Source organism: Lontra canadensis, unplaced genomic scaffold, assembly GCF_010015895.1.
Source record: "Lontra canadensis isolate GAN:19392208 unplaced genomic scaffold, GSC_riverotter_1.0 scaffold13, whole genome shotgun sequence".
Lineage (NCBI taxonomy): Eukaryota > Metazoa > Chordata > Mammalia > Carnivora > Mustelidae > Lontra > Lontra canadensis.
In genome coordinates, this window is record NW_022631007.1 from 15783635 (window position 1) to 15803214 (window position 19580).

General features: G+C 50.0%; 1 protein-coding gene across 26 annotated transcripts in view; it reads left to right on the forward strand.

Annotated features, from left to right (window-relative positions):
• Positions 1 to 19580, forward strand: part of LRRFIP1 (LRR binding FLII interacting protein 1) — a 139379-nt gene that overhangs the window by 66708 nt on the left and 53091 nt on the right. For 19 of the 26 annotated variants that reach the window (XM_032857604.1, XM_032857606.1, XM_032857608.1 and 16 more), the window contains exons 2-4: positions 8654 to 8740; positions 15303 to 15320; positions 18600 to 18647. In XM_032857604.1, coding sequence (XP_032713495.1) covers positions 8654 to 8740; positions 15303 to 15320; positions 18600 to 18647 — 153 coding nt within the window. The remainder of the gene's footprint in view (positions 1 to 8653; positions 8741 to 15302; positions 15321 to 18599; positions 18648 to 19580) is intronic. The other 7 variants (XM_032857599.1, XM_032857598.1, XM_032857600.1 and 4 more) reach the window with 1 other exon arrangement.

Here is a 19580-nt window from a genome sequence, read left to right on the forward strand (position 1 = left end):
GGTGCCCTGGTCTGGGCTCCTGGAGGTCCATGGCCCAGTCTTGCAAGGTAGAGGTCTCTCCAAAGGCTGGTGTTTTATCATAAAATTCCTTAATAATTTTACATTCTATTCTGGAATTCACCGGAGTTGGCTTTGGTGGCAACTTGGTGTTTTAGATAACTAGTTACTTTAGTCTGTTTATATATATTTAAATATATATATATATACACATATATATATATGTGTGTGTATGTGTGTGTATGTGTATATATATATATATATATATATATATATATATATATATATTTTTTTTTTTTTTACTTGAGAGAGATAGAGACCAAGAGAATGTGAGCGAGCAGGGAGAAGGGCAGAGGGAAAGAATTCCAAGCAGAATTCACTACCCACCCCAACACAAAGCCCGACATGGGGGCTCGATCCCATAACCCAGAGATTATGACCCGAACTGAAATCAAGAGTCGGACACTCAGCTGACTGAGCCACCCAGGCGCCCCTATGCTGTAGTCTTTAACTTTCTGTTTTCCAAACCTTCAAGTAAAATGGATAAAGCGTGTCGTGTTTAGTCTGTGGCTCAGGCAGTGGCTCCCAGCCCTGTGCCCTTGACCTGTGGTGGGGCTGTAGAGAGGCTCAGCTCCCCTGTCCCATTCTGCACTTTCAAAGCTGTGGTTCTCAACCCTGTCAGACCCAGGCCCCCTTTTTGTAACAAGTTTTTAACATTCTCATTGCTAACCTGAAATGAGATTCATATGTGGTAGAATCTGCTGGGACATGTGATGTCAAGTCAATACAGTGTTTCAGCTGTTGCACTGAAAAGAGATAAAACAAAGGTAGATCGCCCTAGGAGAATATGGGTTTCGATAGAGAAAGGCTCTAGCCCCGGTGCACCAGAGGCCAAGGGAGCCGTCTCTGGTGAGCCAACGATGCCCCGAGCCGTAGCCGCGAACACAGACCGATGCAGGCCTGTGGTGCTGAGACCCACACGCCATGCAGCCTGGGGCTGTGGGTGCCTTGACATTCCCAAGTGGTCCCTGACTCTGGAGGAAGTTCTGAACACAGCCAAGTCGTCTTCCCTCAGATTGAGGGAAGTGCTGATCGCATTCCTGAAACAGCCAGTGTATCTTACAGCGGCACAAATTGTATTTTAGATTTTATGCATACGTTGGAATCGGTTTGTAGATCAGAAAATTATAAGATGGTTTCTTCTCTCCATCTGAGTAGTCAGTGGGAAGGTTCTTCACTGTGCAGGCCTGTCTGAAGGCAGGATGGTTGGCCTGCTGTGTCATGCCTCCAGTCACCATGATGCCTTCAGTGCCCCCCAGATTCCCAAAATGCCCTCTGAAGTGTTGTTCCTGTCCCCACCAGCACCTGCAATCCCAAAGTACCTTCCCCTTGTGGTGATTGTACTCACAGGCGTGGCCATAAAGCCACTGGAGGGACCTACAGTAATCGTGTAAGCCAGGGTTTTGGAAAGAGGAGCGTGAAGTGCACACGGCAGCCGAGGACCAAGGGGTGGTGGGTGCTGGGTACGGAGACAGCACAAGCCACTGTTGGTGAGCTGCTGGCTCACACGCTCCCCTTCCCTTTGGTGTCCCCCATTGCACTCGGCTGCTTGGATCAGCAGCCTGTCTTGAGAAGCTGCCGCACACGAGGGCTTGGGGACGTACCCAGAATACAAGCTGGCTATCGCCACTTCCTGTGGCGAAGGCCCCTCTGGGCAGGGACTCTGTGTCAGCCTTGTGGTTACCCTGCACAGCCGTCCAGTCCAGACGAGAGCTGGGCAGTGCATTGTAAGGGGCTTTCCTGTGGGCCTGTGTCCACGGCCTCCAGCGAATCGGAGGTTTCCAGCCTGCCCCAGCGGGATCCCTGAGCCTTTGTCAGCCTGGGGCCAGATCTCATGGGGCAGAAGGCTCTGCTGGTTTCCAAACAAAATTGCTTCTTTGTCACTGCTTCAGGCTTCAGCTGCATAAGATTCCTCCTACCTTCCCGTGAGCAAACCTTTCCCTGAGAGCTTATGAGCTCTGGTTAGATGATGCGGCCTGAGAAAATGGTCTGGTTTTTCAGTTCTGCTTGATTCTAAAACCTAAAGGCTGAAAGGAATGTGTACAATCAATAAACTTTCCTCCTAATTCTAGAATGCTCTACAGCCGCCAGATCGCTTGTGTTTCTGAACAGCCCGTGTGGCTCATTTCCATGTTACATCTGAGCAAATGGAACAGAGGTGATGGCCCCTGGGGTCCCTGAGGTGTGGCCATGGCTCAGCCCTCTTTCCATGGCCCCCAGCAGTGGTCTTAATGTGTGGGGACAGCCTCCTCCCAAACACCTGTACTCAAATGGCAGCACGCCTGGTCACAGGGCACGGCCCACCGAGGTCAGCACTCCAGCAGTGTGCGTGAGCCTACTTTGGGCTCTGGGTCCTCTTGTGGCAGGTGGCCGCTGACTTCCAGAGCCCTCCTCCTGATGCCCTTCCAGCCCCCAGACCTCACTGTAGGAAGTGACAAGAGCGCCTCTCAGTCCTGTTTGTCAAGAATCGCCCCCAAGTCAGGGCTCATACTCCCCTTCTGGCTTCCAGGTAGAGTTCTGGAACCACTGGGAGCAACTGCAGAGTCACAGAGCAGAATAAGAACATCTTCTGGAATCACAGGATGTGCGGGCTTGGGGTTTGGGTTCCACACCCTGCCGGAATCCCTGGAGAGCATGGAAGCTGAGGACGCAGACCCTGAGCCAGGTGCCCCAAGGCCACACAAGGCTCTCCAGGAAGTGACCGTGTCTTCCTCCCACAGCAGCGGATCCTGCTCCTGGGACTCCTGTCCTGCTGGTGTTTATCACCTGCCTGTTCTTTGATGGTCAGCCCATGTGGTCCTTAAGGTAGTTAAATGGGTAGGAGCCACAGGAAGGATATAGACACCTTAGAGCTGCACTGCAGAGACAGGGTTTGTGGGGGAGACACATCCCTCGTCCCCAGCCACCTGTGTGCCCCTGCGGCCAACCCTGGGCTGGGGGCCTCAGGGCCTCTGGAGACCCTGCTGGGAGAGTGGGGGTGCATGAGCCATTTGAGAGAGGCTCGGGGGTCAGGCCCTTGCTGCTGTGTGTGTCCACCGTGTCTCCCATGGCATACACGACGCTCCTGCATCCGAGAGCTGTCCTGTCTGTCTAGGGTCAATTGTAACGGGGGCTCTGTGGAGTCAAGGGTTCCGCCTTTTAGAATTCTTCTAGGGAGAATCTGGTGGTGATGAATGGGGGCTTCTCTTCCCAACTGTCTCCATCATCAGAGGGCCCCTTGCTTTAAAGCCCAATGTCTCTGAAGCTCTATTTGCGGGGTTCAAGGCCAGGGTGGGGGGCCCCTGGGGGAAGGGTGAGGCTGGCCTATTGGGGGAGAAGACACTGCATTCTGGCCAGGAGCCTGGCTGGATCTGCTCCTCCCCAGACCCTGGAGAGGCCTGCTGGGGTGTGGCTGGGGGAGCAGCCTGGGGCAGCTGGGGGGAAACTGGGGGGGAGCTGGGGGGGGTGCCTGGGGGAGGCGGCAGCCCTGTAGGGGTTTCCAGCAACACCCCCGGCCACCTTCTAGCAGCCCTGAGCATGGTTTTGGTTTGGGGACTCTGTCCTTTCTTTCCTTCCTCTCTCTTTCTCTCTCTGCCTGCCTCCCCCTTTTACCCTCCCTTTTAAAAATTTCCTATTTATTATGAAAAATGTCAAACATACCCAAACACAGATGGGTTAACAGAAGACAGAGTTCCCCACACTTGAGCAAGTGTCAGCACCCAACCCCCACACACACACGGATACACTGGGGGCATGTTGAAGCCCAGCAGGCTGGACTCCATCCCAGAGACTCTGACTGGGAGGGCCTGGGGGTGGGAGGCGATTCTGCATCTCTAACTCTTTCCCAGGTGTGCTGATGCTCTGGGGGGTGTGCACACTGTGATAGAAGGCCCACCAGCCAGCCCGGCCACTGTCAGCTTACATCCCTTAAGACCCCCCCTTCCCCCTCCCCCCTACTTATTAGAAGGCAGATCTGATGGATTTCATCTTAAATATTTTTTAGTATGTATCTCAACAAAGACGTGGTGGGGAGCAGGAGGAGGCTTACGGCCCAGAGCTCTGCCTTTCCTGGAGCCCTTGAAGGCAGATGCTGAGGGCTTGACGCCCGTCTCCTGTCAGCTCTTGTAGGAAGGGAAGGGGGCAGCCCAGGACCGGGAGGAAGGGCCAAGCCAGCTTGCCCTGCTGCCACCCCGGGAGGTGCCCTGAGGTCACAGAACGAGCTTGGTTACAGGTCAATCAGGGAGCATCCCAGGAGCAACACGGGAGCTGAACAACGAGGCAGTGGACTGCTTGCTGGGAAGGGTGCGCGGTCTTGTTTTCCAGGCTTGCTTTTCTGAATCCCTGTGCCTTTTGGACTTTCTGTCTTACATCCCACAAACCCACCCCCTTCCGTCCTTCCAGTTTCGATGGACCATCACCCTCTTCCTTGAGTTGGGGAGTTTAGGGGGATTGAGGTGATGGCACTCCCTGACTCTGAGCCCCACACAGGCCCTGGGGGGCGAGCTGGGGTCGGCAGGCAGGATGTCCCGTCCAGGTTTGGGGAAGTACCCTGTGCGTCACAAGCATCGGTTATGGCACGTGGGGTTTCTTCACCAGGGTTCTCTGGCTGCTGGCACACACGGGCTTGGGACCCTAGGCTCCTGGCACCCCGCCAATGCCCTCTGGCCACCCTGCTTTGCTTCATCCCACCTGTTCAGGTTCACAGGGTTGCTGGCTCAAAGCAACCTCTGCCCGCCTCCTAGATTCCCTACTGCCTCCCTCAGCCCCTTCCCGTTCCCCACGTTGCAGCCAGAGTGCTAGTTCTCAAACAGAGGTCAGCCCCTCCATGTCCCTTTGTAAAACCCTCCAGTGGTTTCACATTCCTTCAAGATAAGGTTCCAGAAGTTACAGGGGCTGAGAGCTAGGGCCCATGACCCAGACTCTCTGGCTTCTCCACCTTGTCCCACATTCCAACTCCCCAGCCCTGGCTGTCTCCTCCAGAGACTGGGGACCCACACCACCATCTACAAGTCCTTCCCTGGCTGTGTCTGAAGGTGCTACAAGGTTGGGTGGGCCTGGGCTGGCCATCACCAGTAACTGCTGTCCCTCTCCACCAGCTAAGTGCAGAAGTGAAAGTAAGCATTGGAAACTCTCCTGCAAACTGTAACATAGCTGTGACCTCAAGAGTGAGTTTATAGTTCACAAAGGTGGCAGGTGGTGATGGGTTTGTCCTGCACACAGAAGCACTGGCCCACGGCATGGGGGGAACCCAAAAACACTTGCCTGGCCTGAGGCAATGGGAGGGCAGTGCTGGCATCGCAGGAAACGCTGTGGGGAATGAATTCCTGTTTGCTTATCACCGTGGTGGACCAGAGCTGTTTTGTATTTTTTGTTCACTTCATGACTTGATCATATCATATTTCTTTCTGGTGACTTCACAGGGATCGTTTGGGGGATCATGGTCTCTTAGGCTCTGGGTTGGGCTCTTTCATATTCTTGGTAACATCAGTGTTTCAGGCTAAATTGTATCGTCAGACTCTCTAGTCTTTCATTCAGGCCTCTCGGGCGAGGACCAGGCTTGTGATGCTGGTCACAGTCGTGTGCTCACGAAGTTGGTCATGCAGAGGTGTTTGGACCAGTTTAAATGTCAACACCTGTGTCTGTTGGTGTTTAATTAGTTGGATTCCCAGAAGAGAACATGATTTTTACCACTTCCTATGTGACAGGCGTCTCGCTTCCCGGGTGTGAGTCCCATGCAAACCCTAAGAGAGGAAGGTGTTTCACAAGACAGCAATCACAACGATTTGAAATCGTATTGCCTGCGAAGTTTAGCCCTTTTCTGAATTCGAACTGAAGGTCAAGTGACTACAGCTGATACAGCCTCATAAGGAACTTACTCTGTGACTTGGTTCATTCCCACAATTCCTTTATCATCCAGGCCTGGGTCCCTCAGATCCGGAGCTCTGGTGGGTTTTAGTCTGTTGGTGCCATTCTCCTCATGACCGGGATAGACTTTCTGGATTGGACCTGATGACCATAAGAGTGTGTGGGCCAAGACGGGAGCCACTTCCGGGATAGAGGGAGGCCCACGGGGTAGCTGAGATGTAGTCTGTGTGGTCCGATGGGATGTTATTTTGGAAGCCTGCCTGTCTGGTGGGAGGTCACGCCAGGGGTCAGGGACTGCATGTTCACCCAGGTGGTCTCCTTGGGGATCGTTGGTCCAATCCCAAGCAGAGCTACAGGAAAGCAGGGCGGGACGGGATGGGTGTATGCAGCTCAGACTCCCCTCAGGTCAGAGACACTAGCCCTGTGACACCAGACCCCTTATCTCTTGCTGCCAGCAGGAGAGTCTGTCTGACTTCCAGATCCTCTTTAAAGGGCTCACCTGATTAGGTGAGGCCCACCTAGGATCATCTATCTTTTGATTAAGTCAGCTGATGAGAGACCTTAATTATTTTTGTGTTTCTTTGGCCCTGAGACATCACCTAGTCACAGGAGTGGCATCACTCCCACTCACGGTGCTGCCCACGCTCAAGGGGAGAGGATTTTGTGGAGCAAGTGCACCAGGGCAGGAATCTTGGGGACCCCCGAGAATCGGACTGCCACCCTTCTCTCTGCCTGTGTCCCCCCGGCAGCCCTCCCTTCTTCTGTCCCTTTTCCTGTCTCTCGCATTCCCGCTCCGTCCCTCCCCTTCACCCTCCTGCATGCCCTCCCTTCTCTCTTTCTAACCACTTCTCCTGCCCCCCAGTCCTGGTCCCAAGCTGGTGGCTCTGGCGGCCTGGGCTGTACCACCACAGACACAGACCCGGAGCCAGCAGGCAGGGGGCCGGGCCTCCTGCAGCAAGGCAGGGAGGCAGGCTGCACTCAGAGTGAACCTAGTCCTCTTGCTGGCCCCGCCAAGCGGCCATAAGCATTTCAGCGTGGCCGGGTGTCAGTCACACAAGCCTTCCCCTCCCCTCCCCTCCCCTGAGCTCTGCTGGATCTTTTTAGATCCCGAGTGGCCCCTCACACGGTGTAACATGGTTTAGGAAATTGAAAATGATGCCAAGGTATCAATGTTCTGAGGCAGTTGTGAAATTTGACCCCCCCCACCACCCCTGACTTGAGGGACCTGGGCTCGGGTTGATAGAGGAACCACACGAATGAACCAAGTTACAGAAGAAATTCCTTATAAGGCCACACACCAGCCAGTCTCTGACAGATGAGCTCTGGTCAATTTTCAACCCAGATTCGAATTCAGACAAGATAAATTTGTGAGTCAGTTATCAGTGTGGCATGGGGGACCCGGGCATCCTCATCACTGATGGGAGCCTGGTCCTGCGGGACAGGCTGAATGATGACACCTGGGCCACCTCCTGTTTGCTGGCCCACTGGCCACACCAGAGGAACTCTGGCTGCCTCTCCCGGCCCTGCTTTAACACCTAAAACTATCAACAGAATTGTCAGTGGAAGAATTACAAGTGTATTCATTCCCCCAAAGAAACTAAGTGGAAAGAAGGTGGAATTTGCTTGACACCAGAAAACCCAAATCCTGGTGCATGTGCACCACGTCCTCACGGAGCCGTTTGCTATACCGGCTGAAACAGTGAATGGAAAGATCTGTGGAGTGGGAAGCAGTGTTTGAGTGGCAGGTTCAAGGGCACAAGTCAGCCCTGGTCTAGTGTTTTAATGGTCTTCAGTACAGTTTGGCTAAATAGCTATCCAAGCTGATAAATAGTTACATGGAAACAGTTTGTTTTGTTTTGTTTTCATGTAATGCTTCCAACAGCTAGGACCCACTGACCATCCTGCTCTGGTCTTGTCTTGAGGAAAGATGAGCTTCCTGGCACGTGGATGTTGGAGGGGGAGCAGAGGGCAGCAGGGTGTCCTGAGAGGAGACTAGACAGGAGTTCTGGAATGTAGCATCAGAGTCCCAGCCCTGTGCCCTGGGACAGGTCCAACAGCCTCTCTATGCGTTCACTTCCTGCTTTGTAAAAGGGATGGTCCTGCCCAGCTCTGATGCTTTGCTCTACGCAGTAGTCTGTCGTAGCTCCAGAGGAAGGCACGCTGCCCAGCCCTGCCACTTGGAGGCTGTGTGACCTTGTCAAGTGACGTGCCCTCTCTGTGCCATAGTTCCCTCCTCTATAAACTGGGGGATGGTAATAATATCTACCTAAGAGGGTTGTTGTAAGGGGTATGTGGCACAATATTTATAAAGTCCTTAGAGCTGTGCCCACTTAGGGGAGCCTGGGGAGGCTCAGTCGGTTGAGCGTCTGCCTTCAGCTAGGGTCATGCTCTCAGGGTCATGGGATTGCCACATGTCGGGCTCCCTGAACAGTTGGGAATTGGTTTCTCCTTCTCCCTCTGCCCTTTCTCCTGCTCATTCTCTCTCTCTCTCAAATAAGTAAATAAAGTCTTTTATAAACAACAACAGCAACCATGCCAACTTGGCATTTAGTAAGGGCTCCGTAAATGGTAGTGATCCTTATTGCAGTAACTACTGCTACTGTCATTTCTGCTGACCTTTAACTCGTATGAGCCTGTGATGTGTTACGGTGTATTTATTAAACTCCGAACAAAGTCTCTTACTAACGGCCTCATCGTTCACACGAAAGGAGCCACTGATCCGTCTGCTAATAAAATCCCCCATGTGTTTCAGGCGGAGGCAAGGCTGGCAGCGAAGCGTGCGGCCCGTGCCGAGGCTCGGGAGATCCGAATGAAGGAGCTGGAGCGGCAGCAGAAAGAGGTAAGGCTCGAGGTTCTGTGCAGGTTCCTTTCACAGGTGTTTTCATTTTGGGTAGAGCGTGCAGGTGCAGAGACACCTGTTGCTGTTGATGCACCTGTCCGCTTGACAGTGCTCATGATTGGAATGCGCCGTGCCTGTGACTTTTGTTCAAGGTCAGGCCAGGGAGTGCGCATAGCACGGATGCCAGGCGTGCCTGTCCCAGACCTCGACCTGCTGGGTCCTGAGACAGCCTCCCGCGCAGCCGCTTGCCTGCCTACATCCAGCCCAGCCTTCTGGCCAAAAGGAGCCAAGAGCTGCTGGTTCTGAAACTCAAGGTCAAACCGTCCAGCCAGAATCTCAAGACTCTGAGTTAAAATGTGAAAGAACAGAATATTATTTTTTTAAACTAACCAAACTATTTTGTTTAAAAATATTTCCCCTTGAGGCTTTTACCTGTTTTAGTAAGTTTCGTGATGCCTGAAGCCCACATGTGGTACAGAAAACAGAATATACACCATGGGTGGGATAGCTGGGAAGAAACTGCCGTCCCACCCCCCGCGCACCAAGGGAAGGTGGACAGGAATGGGCTTACACACCTGTTAATGTAGTCTGCTACTTATTTTCGTAATCTTGAGCTACAGCCTAGGTCGTGTGGACAGCTCGAGGACTCTTGACCTTGTGGTTAGAGCAGTGAACTTTTCTGTGACCTTGAAGTCCACGTGGTGAAGGAAGCAGACCCGTGTTCTCTGTGGGCTGCACCCTGTGGGAGCATCCACACCAGGCCCCACTGCAGGGCTTCTCTTGGTCAGAACATTTGAATTTGCCAAGCCGGAGAGAGGCAGCCAGCTGCTTTTCCCAGGGCTGATTTTGCACAGCCAGAATTTTAAAGCTGAGCCAGTGTTTATAAAGCACATAAGATTTCCAATAAAAACCTGCGTTTCCAGTTTCTCTTCAAATCCTTGTGGATTCCACCGCTCACCCTCACATTCCCTGGGGTGGGGCGATGGGGGGCCGCACCTGCCTGAGGTGCTCCTTGTTGCCTTGTTGCCATGCCCTGCATGTGGAGGTAGCATGCCCCGGGGTGAACGGGTTCAGGCAGAGCCAGATTTGAATTTGGGGAAGAAATCTCCTCCATGGGGTTTGAAGAATGGATTACAGATTGCTAGAAGCTCTGGGCCAGAATGTTACTTAGGAGAGTTAAACTACAGACCTGGTGGCTGGAGGCTGAGGGGCCCCCAGTGATGAGGACACGCAGGGACGTGGTTCCTGAGAGAAGGGCCCCACCACCCTCCAGCGGGGCCTGGGAAGCGACCTGAGCCGAAGGGCAAGCAGCGGCTCTTCTACAATGCCTTAGGTGTTTCTCGTCCTGTGTCTACAATGCGGGAAAAGCCTAAAATATTTGAAGGTAATTTATCACATCCTCCCCCCTCATTAGAAATATAAATACAGTTGTAACTAAGTTCTAGTTTTAAAGCTGTTCTGCCTGTAGAATTAACTTCTACTTGGATTTCTTGTACTTTTTCTCTTAATTTATGCAAAGCACAGGTTTGGCACTTTCCCAGTGCTTTCCCCTGAGAATCAGGGTCGTCGTTTTAAAACCAGAAATAGGCACTCTGGAATTTTTGCGTGGGTGATTTGGACTCACCCGTCGCACCGATGTCTACCGGGATGCACCCCCTCCCGTCATCTCAGTGAAGGGTGAGGTTCAGCCCACTGGGGCTGGGGGCCAGACGGATACCCGTCATCAGCTCCAGGGGATGCGTCTCACCAGGACCGACGGTCAGAGATCCTTCAGAGATGCATTTTCAGGACATCTCTGGAGAGAAGGATCTGAACAGGAGGTCAAGAGAAAGTCTAGGTCCAGTTGCCCATAGACTTTGTCCCACACCTGTCTGAGACCCTGTCCCTGTGCTGTAGGAGCCACCCTGACAGCAGACGGCTTCTGCCAACTCAGACGCTGGTATTAATAGTGATCAGAGACCACCCAATGGAAAAGTTCTTTTAGCCTGAACTGGTTTTTAAAAATAGATATTTTTCCTTTTTTCAGATTTTTTTTTCAAACCGCCTGGTATCTGGTTCCCGTTAGAATATTTCCGTTCATCCAGCAGACACCTGCACACCCACTGTCTGCAGGACCCTGCAGCCCCCCGCCCCGCTTTAGAAGGGAACATGGTGGTGGGGGGCGGGCAGGTGTCTGGAGGCTGGGTCTCCAGCTTTGCCTCCAGGCTGTACCACTGGTCCAGGGCCAACGGCTGCTGCCCTCTTGGGGCTCATTCGCTTTTAATCTACTCCCTGGTTCTCCAACAGGCCCCTCCCTGGTCCCTGTTCTGTTAAGGTTGTGAAAGCCTTATAGGGGGATCTTCCTGACACATGTTCCCACTCTGCCAGCTTTTCCACGGTGGACCGAATCCCAGCAGCGCTGGTGTGTCTGGTGGCCTGTCGCTGCGTCTGAGCCCGCTGCTGGAGCCCGCAGGGCTGACCCCAAGGAGAGAGAAAGAGGGGACGGTGACATCTTGGGGCCCTGCCTTGGGTGCTCAGGATGGTGTCAGTAATCTTAACTTTATCATCAGCCTTGGGTGTAAGGGAAACTGACACACACCGAGAGTACGATGTGAAATTTCCACAAAACCAAGACGAGAATGAGTTATGCAGTGTGTACATACACATCTGTTTTCCAGATGCTATGTTTAGCTTAACTGTGGCCTTAGTGATGGGTGGAGTTCATTTAAATACAGGCACGATAACGTGTGGCTGAGCTTCACAAAGTGCTTTAGCAAAAGTGCTTGATGTAGAAAAATCTTGCTTGATCTAGAAAAAAGTGAAGAATTGAGCCACGAAAATGACTATTTGAGTGGCCTCCTTTAGAAGCAAAGCCCCCCTGCTCCCGAGGCTCCTGTGGCTCCTCACAGTGGCCTCACAAGGCCAGGAAGCCCCCACCGGGCACACGGGGCAGGGGAGGCCCCAGTCCCTGCCACAGGGCATCGGAACCTGGGCCTGTGCGCTGGCAGAGCCCCGCTCCTGGGCAGCACGGCCATCCCCGGCATTTGGTGCCAGTTGAGGAGCTCAGCTTTGCAGAGAAAAGCTGATTAAAACCAGGCATCTGGTCAGAAACACCACAGTTGGCCTCGGTTGACACATGTTAGAACTGTGACACTCTCCATTTTAATAGCATGTTTCACATTTGTTGTCAAACATGGAAGCGGTTCCTAGAAATCAGATGTTGTATCTTGAGTCGAATTCTAAGGAACGTCTCACACGAAAGCAGGTAGTCATTGGGGTCTCATCAATCTGCTACACGGCAGAGGCGCTTGTGGATGCAGGCGTGGGTTTCCATGATGTGTGGGACTGAGTTCTGAGGGGCCAGCAGGAAAGCTTGAATTTGCAAGTGAGAAAGTACCTCCAGGTGAGCACCAGCTTCTTGGTTTCTCTTCCCAGTATGACCTCACCCTCCTCCCTGTGTGATCTCACCCTCCTCCCTGTGTGACCTCACCTTCCTCCATGTGTGATCCCACAGAGCATTCACCCGTGCTCACCCTCCTCCCTCTCTGACCTCACCCTCCTCCCTGTGTGATTTCACCCTCCTCCCTGCGTGATCCCACAGAACATTCACCCGTGCTCACCCTCCTCCCTGTGTGACCTCACCCTCCTCCCTGCGTGATCCCACAGAACATTCACCCATGCTCACCCTCCTCCCTCTCTGGTCTCACCCTCCTCCCTGTGTGATTTCACCCTCCTCCCTATGGGATCCCACAGACCATTCACCTGTGCTCACCCTCCTCCCGTGTGATCTCACCCTGCTCCATGTATGATCTCACAGGCAATTTCCCCTGCGCTCACCTTTCTCCCTGTGTGATCTCACCCTGCTCCCCGTATGACCCCACGGACTGGCAGTGGGTTAGTGAAGGCATCTCCACAGTTCCTTCTCTGCGGAACTCAGACTCTCATTTGGGGTCAGTCACATGCCTGATGACCAGCCCCCATGACATGAATTCTTAGTGTGCACAGTGACACCCTGTATGTGTCAGGGAGGGAGCAGAGAAGCCAGCCCTGGTCCACACAGCCTGTGGGATGCTGAGTGAGGGAGTGGCACGTGGGATAGGGCAGAACACAATGACCGCCAGGTCAGGGGAGGGGTGAAGCATGGAGGGAGTCCCCCCAACCCCGCCCCAGTCTGTCCTGCAGTTTATACTGATCTGGTTAGCTCAGCCCAGCACTGACCCACCCAAGTGACGCTGTTGCTAGCAGAAATTTAGGGTCTTGGAAATATGAGAGCATTGATATTTAAAGTTTGTCTGTTGGTTCAAAAAAAGGGGGCGGATCTGAAAGGTTTAAGCTAAAATAGATGTATATTTTATTGCTAATCAAAGAGAGGTGGGGCAGAGGGGAATGGCAGGGACATCCTAGAGCCTCTGGCCCGGGGCAGCAGCACACTTGGGTGCTGTCACTTACAGTCCGCAAGGGACTCTGCCCAAGTTTCACTTACAGGTAAAAAAAAGCAGTTATCCCCACAGCTAAGAAGACAGCCGAGCCAAGATTCACATGTAGGCCCAGCAGCTGTCAGGCTGTGGTCCTCCTAATAGCTAAAATCAAATAGATACTTAACAAGAAAACCCTAGGGCAGAGTCCGTGGGATTCAGGTAGTGTGGGAGCTGGCTGGCACCCACAGCGGAGGGGAAAAGGGAAGATGCATGTAACCCCTGATCAGTTTATAAGCAGCTGCATACCCCGGGAAACCAGTTTTCTCGTTGGTGCGGACTTGGAAGCACAGTGTAATAAACACAGAACAGGCAGCTTTGTTAGCGGGAGTGTTAGAGAGAACACAGAAGCCGTGGCTGTTCTTGTAGCTCTTTCTTGATGTGAGATGAGCCGGGGGGCGGGGGGCTGTACCTGTGGACATGCATGTGCACACGTGAGCGTTTGTGTGTACCACTAGAGGGGGGAGCGAGGCAAGCTGACAGGGCCTAAGAATTCAGGAAGGTGTACAGGCGACGCTTGTCTCAGCCCGCCCTCTGCATATCACATCTCTGGGCCTATTATTAGAACTAGCTAACTCGATTTGAGGTTATACAATCTGATAGCCCCAGGGCACTGCCATTTTAAGTTGTTGATTAAGTGGAAATGAATATGCTTCACAAGGCCAGTGTTTAACTAGTAGGGTTGATACTTTGGTGTAAAAAGTGAGAATTGTGATCACTGTTTTCATCTGGGGGTGAGCCATCCACCTTCACACAGGTGTTTCTGAGCAGGGACGAGGCTTTCCTGGAGAGGGAGCTCAGATCTGCTGAAGGTGGACAGAGCCTTGACTCCCTGGAGGAGGAGGTGGACTGTCGCTGGAGGCCAGGAAGGGGGAAGCTGGTGACAAAAGTTGGGGGTTTCGGAAGTGGGTTATGGTTGGAGCGACACTAGTGCCTGGGATACCCCATGACGGAGACAAGGCAAGTAGACAGCATGTTGGAGTGCAGATCTGTCCTCAAGCCCCACAGACCCTGAGGACATGGGGCCTGTGAGCTGGCCGTGGATTTACCCCAACCTCCCAGGCCCGCCCAGCCCTCCCATGGCGGGCCCTAGCTCTCTCCATCCTGGTTCTTCACGTAGATGGAGAGACCCGACTGTGGCCTGTGTTCGCTGTGCTGTAGGGCTGCGTGAAAGGGTTATGAGCTCCTTCTGAGTGGATTTGTTGGGGAAGAATAATATGTAGCTATTCTTTGGGAACTCTGAGTGAACTTTTTACTTCGCATGAGGACCTCAGCTAGTAGAAACAACATGGTGATGAACAGCCAGCCAATCCGATGAATGGGCTGTTTCTTTAACTGCTGCTGACTTGATAAGCGTTTTCGTGGTCAGTACTCTGTGTCCTGTGGTCGTAATGTTGAATACGTTCACGTGTGCACACCCATGTAAGACTAGAAATGCCAAGCGTTGGCCGTGATTTGAGTAAAGCCTGACTCAGCAAATGTTTTGTTCTATGAATGAATGAATGAGCCTGATACCTCAGTCTTACCTGGTGATACTGCAAGATTAGGAGAAAAATCTGAAGCAAATGAATATGTCAGTGTGTGATAATACGCTTTTTAAAAAACTTGTCTCAGTTCTGTTCTAGTAATTGCTGCTTCTTTACCTGTCATTTTCCTGGCGTTGTTCATACCTGTGTGAATCAGGAAAGCATCTTTCTTGGGAACTTGACCGGTGGACTTTACACTGTACTTTCTAGTTGAACTTTTATCATTGTGCAGAGAAGTTTTGAACTGAAGATGAAGTGCTTTTCCCCACTGCTGGTAATGGTTACATGGACTCAGTGTACTAGAATCACACCAGGATTCTTGCAGAGACCCACGTGTGTGGGCCTGGGTCTCACCATTGTATCTAAAATAGATGTAAAATGAGTCAGGAAATTAATAATACTTTCAATGAGATTTTAGACATTTTTTGTGTTCTACCATTATTCAGTGTTGGGGTTTTTTTCCCCCCCAGTATTGCTTTTATTCACATTTCCAGGGACTTAGAGAACCTTTCTCTCTGATGTAACTACTTCTGTAATTGGATTTCATATTTCTTTTCTTATTTCTTTTGCCCTTCTCTGTAGATCTATCAGGTTCAAAAGGTAGGCTCTTTGTTCTTTGTTTCCTAATTTGCATGCTGGGTTTGTTTTTTGTTTTTTGTGTTTTTTTTTCCTGCCAAGGGCCTGGTCACCTTTCAGAAATAATGCCTTTCATTGAAAATATGTAGAAGTTTTTACTGCTTTATTTACGAATTGGTTTATTCAAGAATGCTGAAGTCGTCCCTATTTCCACCCCCAGAAAAAGTAACCATCAGACGTACCTCTGTCCACAGAATATTTTCCTCATCTCCGCTTTTCTCAAAGAATTAGAAAATTGTTTCTTTGAGGAAGAAACAAACAAACAAACAAAAAAACGAATTCTAAGATAAAATAAAATCACACTTCAGAACTGGGGAAACCTTCAAAGTCAGATATTTAAAGAAAAAGATTACCCTTCCATATGATTTTATTAGAAAAATCTTAAAATCTCAATGCAGATTACCACAGATTGAGAGATTGGCATATACTGATTTAAAAATCAGGTAGAAAAAAAGAAAATGGTAACAATAGCCAACTCCCATAACGTTTGCCTTCCATCCCTAAACATTCAGGGTGGTAAAGTGCGTGTCTATTTCCTGGGCATTTAGAAGCAGCTGAGATTTAGCAAGAAATACACTAGCAGGCCGGGCACACAAAGTAGGGTCGGAAACAACCGGATCAGTGGCTCCTGACTCAGCAACAATGATGGAGCGATGGTTAGTTCCCTGAGAATTTATAGTGTGTGTCTACCATGAGTTTTTACCAAACCTGAATCTCGTTTGTTACTTCTGACATCTATCATAGTGCTTTTTATAAATCTATTTAGTTTGTAGATAAAGAAGAACTGTATTTTTTTTTTCTTAAGAGCAGCTAAGAAAAATGAAAATAAGATGATCATTAAAAGGTTAATCTCCAGGTCCTTTTAAACTTAAAATTCCAGCGGTGGATTCCTTTACTGGCTACAATACCAGATTGCCTTTGGTTCCTGTCCCCCACCCCCAGTCCGCATAACTACTGTCCAGAGAGTGTAGAGAAATCAGATAAGTGGGCGCCAGAACCTGTTTGTGCTTTATTAGTTTTTTCAGGGTCTGGTACTGGAATGCATGTTGAAGCTAGATCCAAACATACTTAGAGAGTCTCGGGAAGAATTTAACAAGAGGCAAAAGCTGGCAAAGCTAGGGGACCCGCCCTGTAACAGACTGCCCAAAACCTAGAAAAGAGACCCTGCCTAGTAATTTACACTTTGGTTCATTCCTTTCTAGTTCCAGATCACTATTATTTTTCTGTTTAGTAACTCACCAGGGATACAATGTTAGACCTTTTGTCAGAATGTTCACTTGTGTACAAAGTAATTCTAGAAGGGAGCTCAGGAAGTCCACAGTAGAAAAGCAGATACACATTTCTATAATATAGATGTGCCAAGGGAAGGGAGGGCTTTCCTTATCATTAAGATTTGAGAAAAGGAAGAGGAGGCAGTAAACATCTCTCTTGGCCCACTTGGCGGTTCTGTGGGATGGCTTCTCTTCTACTGAACTTCAGCTATTTCTGAAAGTCAAGCACCTTTTGTATTGTAGGTCTGGCTCTTACTTCCTCTGCATGACTCACTGGCTAATCATAGTGGTTTACGTTTGAAACATTGTACGCTTTCCTTTCGGCTGTTGGCTTTGGAGCCTGCTCACTAACATCAGAACTTGGAGTTAGTTGCACTTTCTGCTTCGGGTGGGGGTTGCTCTCCTTCGCTGAAATGACGGACCCCATCATTTCAGGGAGGGAGAGCTGCAGGCATAGCAGTGATGGGTAAGGTCACCGTGAACTAGATGGAAGATTTTGAATGCTCCTTCTTATTTTTATCACAAAAAGAGCAAGAGATGGTGTGCGGTATTTGATATAAGTATAGAATTGGCAAAAAAAGGGAAATATGAAAATAGAAAAACGGATCATACAGACTTCTGTTGGAATTGAAATAACTTTTATGCCTTTGTATAGGCCCCCCCCTTAAAAACAACAACAACAACAACAACAACAACAACAAACCCTGTTCTTTCTATCTTTGTAATTAAGCCATGAGCTGAAGAGGGTTGATGGCGTCACATTTTACAAGTGAGAAACCTAGAATTTGGCTGCAAAAGTGAGCAGGCCCGACATTGATTGAATGTAAAATGGCTTTAAGCTGTTGCATTTCACTTAACTTGAAGCTAAAGCCTCAAAGTAAGGAAAGTGACTTACAGAAAAAGACTCGGCTCATGTACTTTTGATATATTACATTTCTGTATTGGTTGAGATTTTTGAAAAGGTTGAATGCTTCCTCCAGTTTTTTTCCCCTTCAATTTTTCTGCTTAGCGCTCTCTTTAAGAGAAAGGGGTGAGATCGTTGGAGAGCCATTATATTTAAAATCTGGCCACCCTTCAAAATAATTGAAACTGAGCCAAACATAGCAGCAAGTTTTGGCAATTAGAAAACAATTTCAAAATTTGTCTTGGACTTCTAGCACCTAATTTTTTTTTTATTATAAAGTTCTAAATTTATAAAGAGGAAAACCATGTCTATGTGATGACATGAAGGTTGGGTTGCTTATTCCTTGCTTTTTCTATTGGAACTGGGGAGAAAGTGAAGAGAAAAGCAAGACCCCATCACTTGAGACTAGACTTGGGCTCCTGCCTGTCGGGAATTACTATATTTAGCAAGGGCAGTAGCCATTCTGAATCTGCTTTTCTAATTTTAACTTGGACCACTGGGGCTGACACAAGCGAGGTAAAACCATGGAGGCACTATAGCTAAAGAAAATGCCCAATGTAACCTGCTACCATAAAAATGTTTTTTCTGTTCCAAGCCCTCTTCTTAGCCACTCAGCCATCTTTCCATCGGTGACATGCTATGAAGACATCCAAAGAACGTAAATTCTCGGGGGCCTACATTTAGCGTAGATACCAGATAGCTGGAGCAAGAGCACCAGAGACCGAGGGGTCAGCGCCCTCTCTCTCCCTGTCCCTTGGGCTTTCCCGCTGCTCCAGCAGCTCAAGTACCTTTGCTCTGCAGCCTTCAACAGCCTCACACCGGGGCTGCACTGCCCTGTTCAGCTCCTGCTCTTTGCTGTGTCCCTGGGCTTGCCTGGGAGGGGTGGGAGGTGGCAGTCTCTCCACCAGAGCTCCCCACCCTGCACCGAGTGTGGTGTTCCCAGCTGTGCGACGGCATGCTCCCTTCCCTGTGTGGCTTGGGCAGTGGTTTGGAAATGCATGTCAGAACAGTTTCTTACGTGGTTACCGTTTCACGTCTTGCCTAATTTTCTTTCCCTTCTGTCTTTAGAAATATTATGGGCTGGATACAAAATGGGGCGACATCGAGCAGTGGATGGTAGGCCTTGGCTACAATTTTAAGAAACTGACATGGTTTATAATTTGATTCTTACACACCGCAATTATATTGATAGATTCCTGCTGTGCCATAATTTAATACTGAGAGATTTTCTTCCAGGGACTTCTCCATCTGGCTGGATTGTTTACATCCGGATGAAGCTGGGTTAGAAATGGGCCTGGCCGGCGTTTTTGTCTGGTCTGGGCAGTAGCTGCTCACTCCTGGAGTCTCCAGGCTAGTGTCTATGTTCTCCAGGGCCACTGCCGCCCTGTCTCCTTGGGCAAAGGGCTCTCCGTTAGGCACACTCAGGAGAAGATGGGGCCCGAGGCACGAGGCTCAAGGAGGGGGAGCCTTCCCCTTGCTGTCCACTGGCCCCAAGAGAACGTGGACCCACTCCTTCTCTCATTAATTCATCCACATGAGTTCCTCCCACCTCCTCCTGTCCTTGACACTTACCCAGTGGCCTCATGGATGTCGTTATGTGCTTTTAGCAAAGGAGAACCTGGCCAGTGTGGAAATGTCATGTTTGATGTCCCTTACACATAAACAATCCAAGGAAATGTAAAATCACCTCCTAATATCTTAGACCCCTGTGTAGAATGGGAAAGAGAACAGTTCCTGAAATATAAGCAGTGTGTACTTTCTCTGTTAAAACAAATGATTATTTTCAGCCTTTAGTGTGTGTAAACCATCATTTTAAGCTTCTATGGCGGATGTATTTTCGTCAGATCTTAAGACCCAGTTAAAAGATGCCTCATTGTGTTCTATATCACTGAGAAAGAAGGGAAAAAAAAAAAAAACCACCACACTGCTGATTATAATGTGAACAACTTTGATTGTAAGATATACCCCCACTTCAGAAATACCCAAATGTGAAAAACCATGTGTGTCTCAGAATGCACAAAATATAGTAGATGGGATGATGTCCTTATT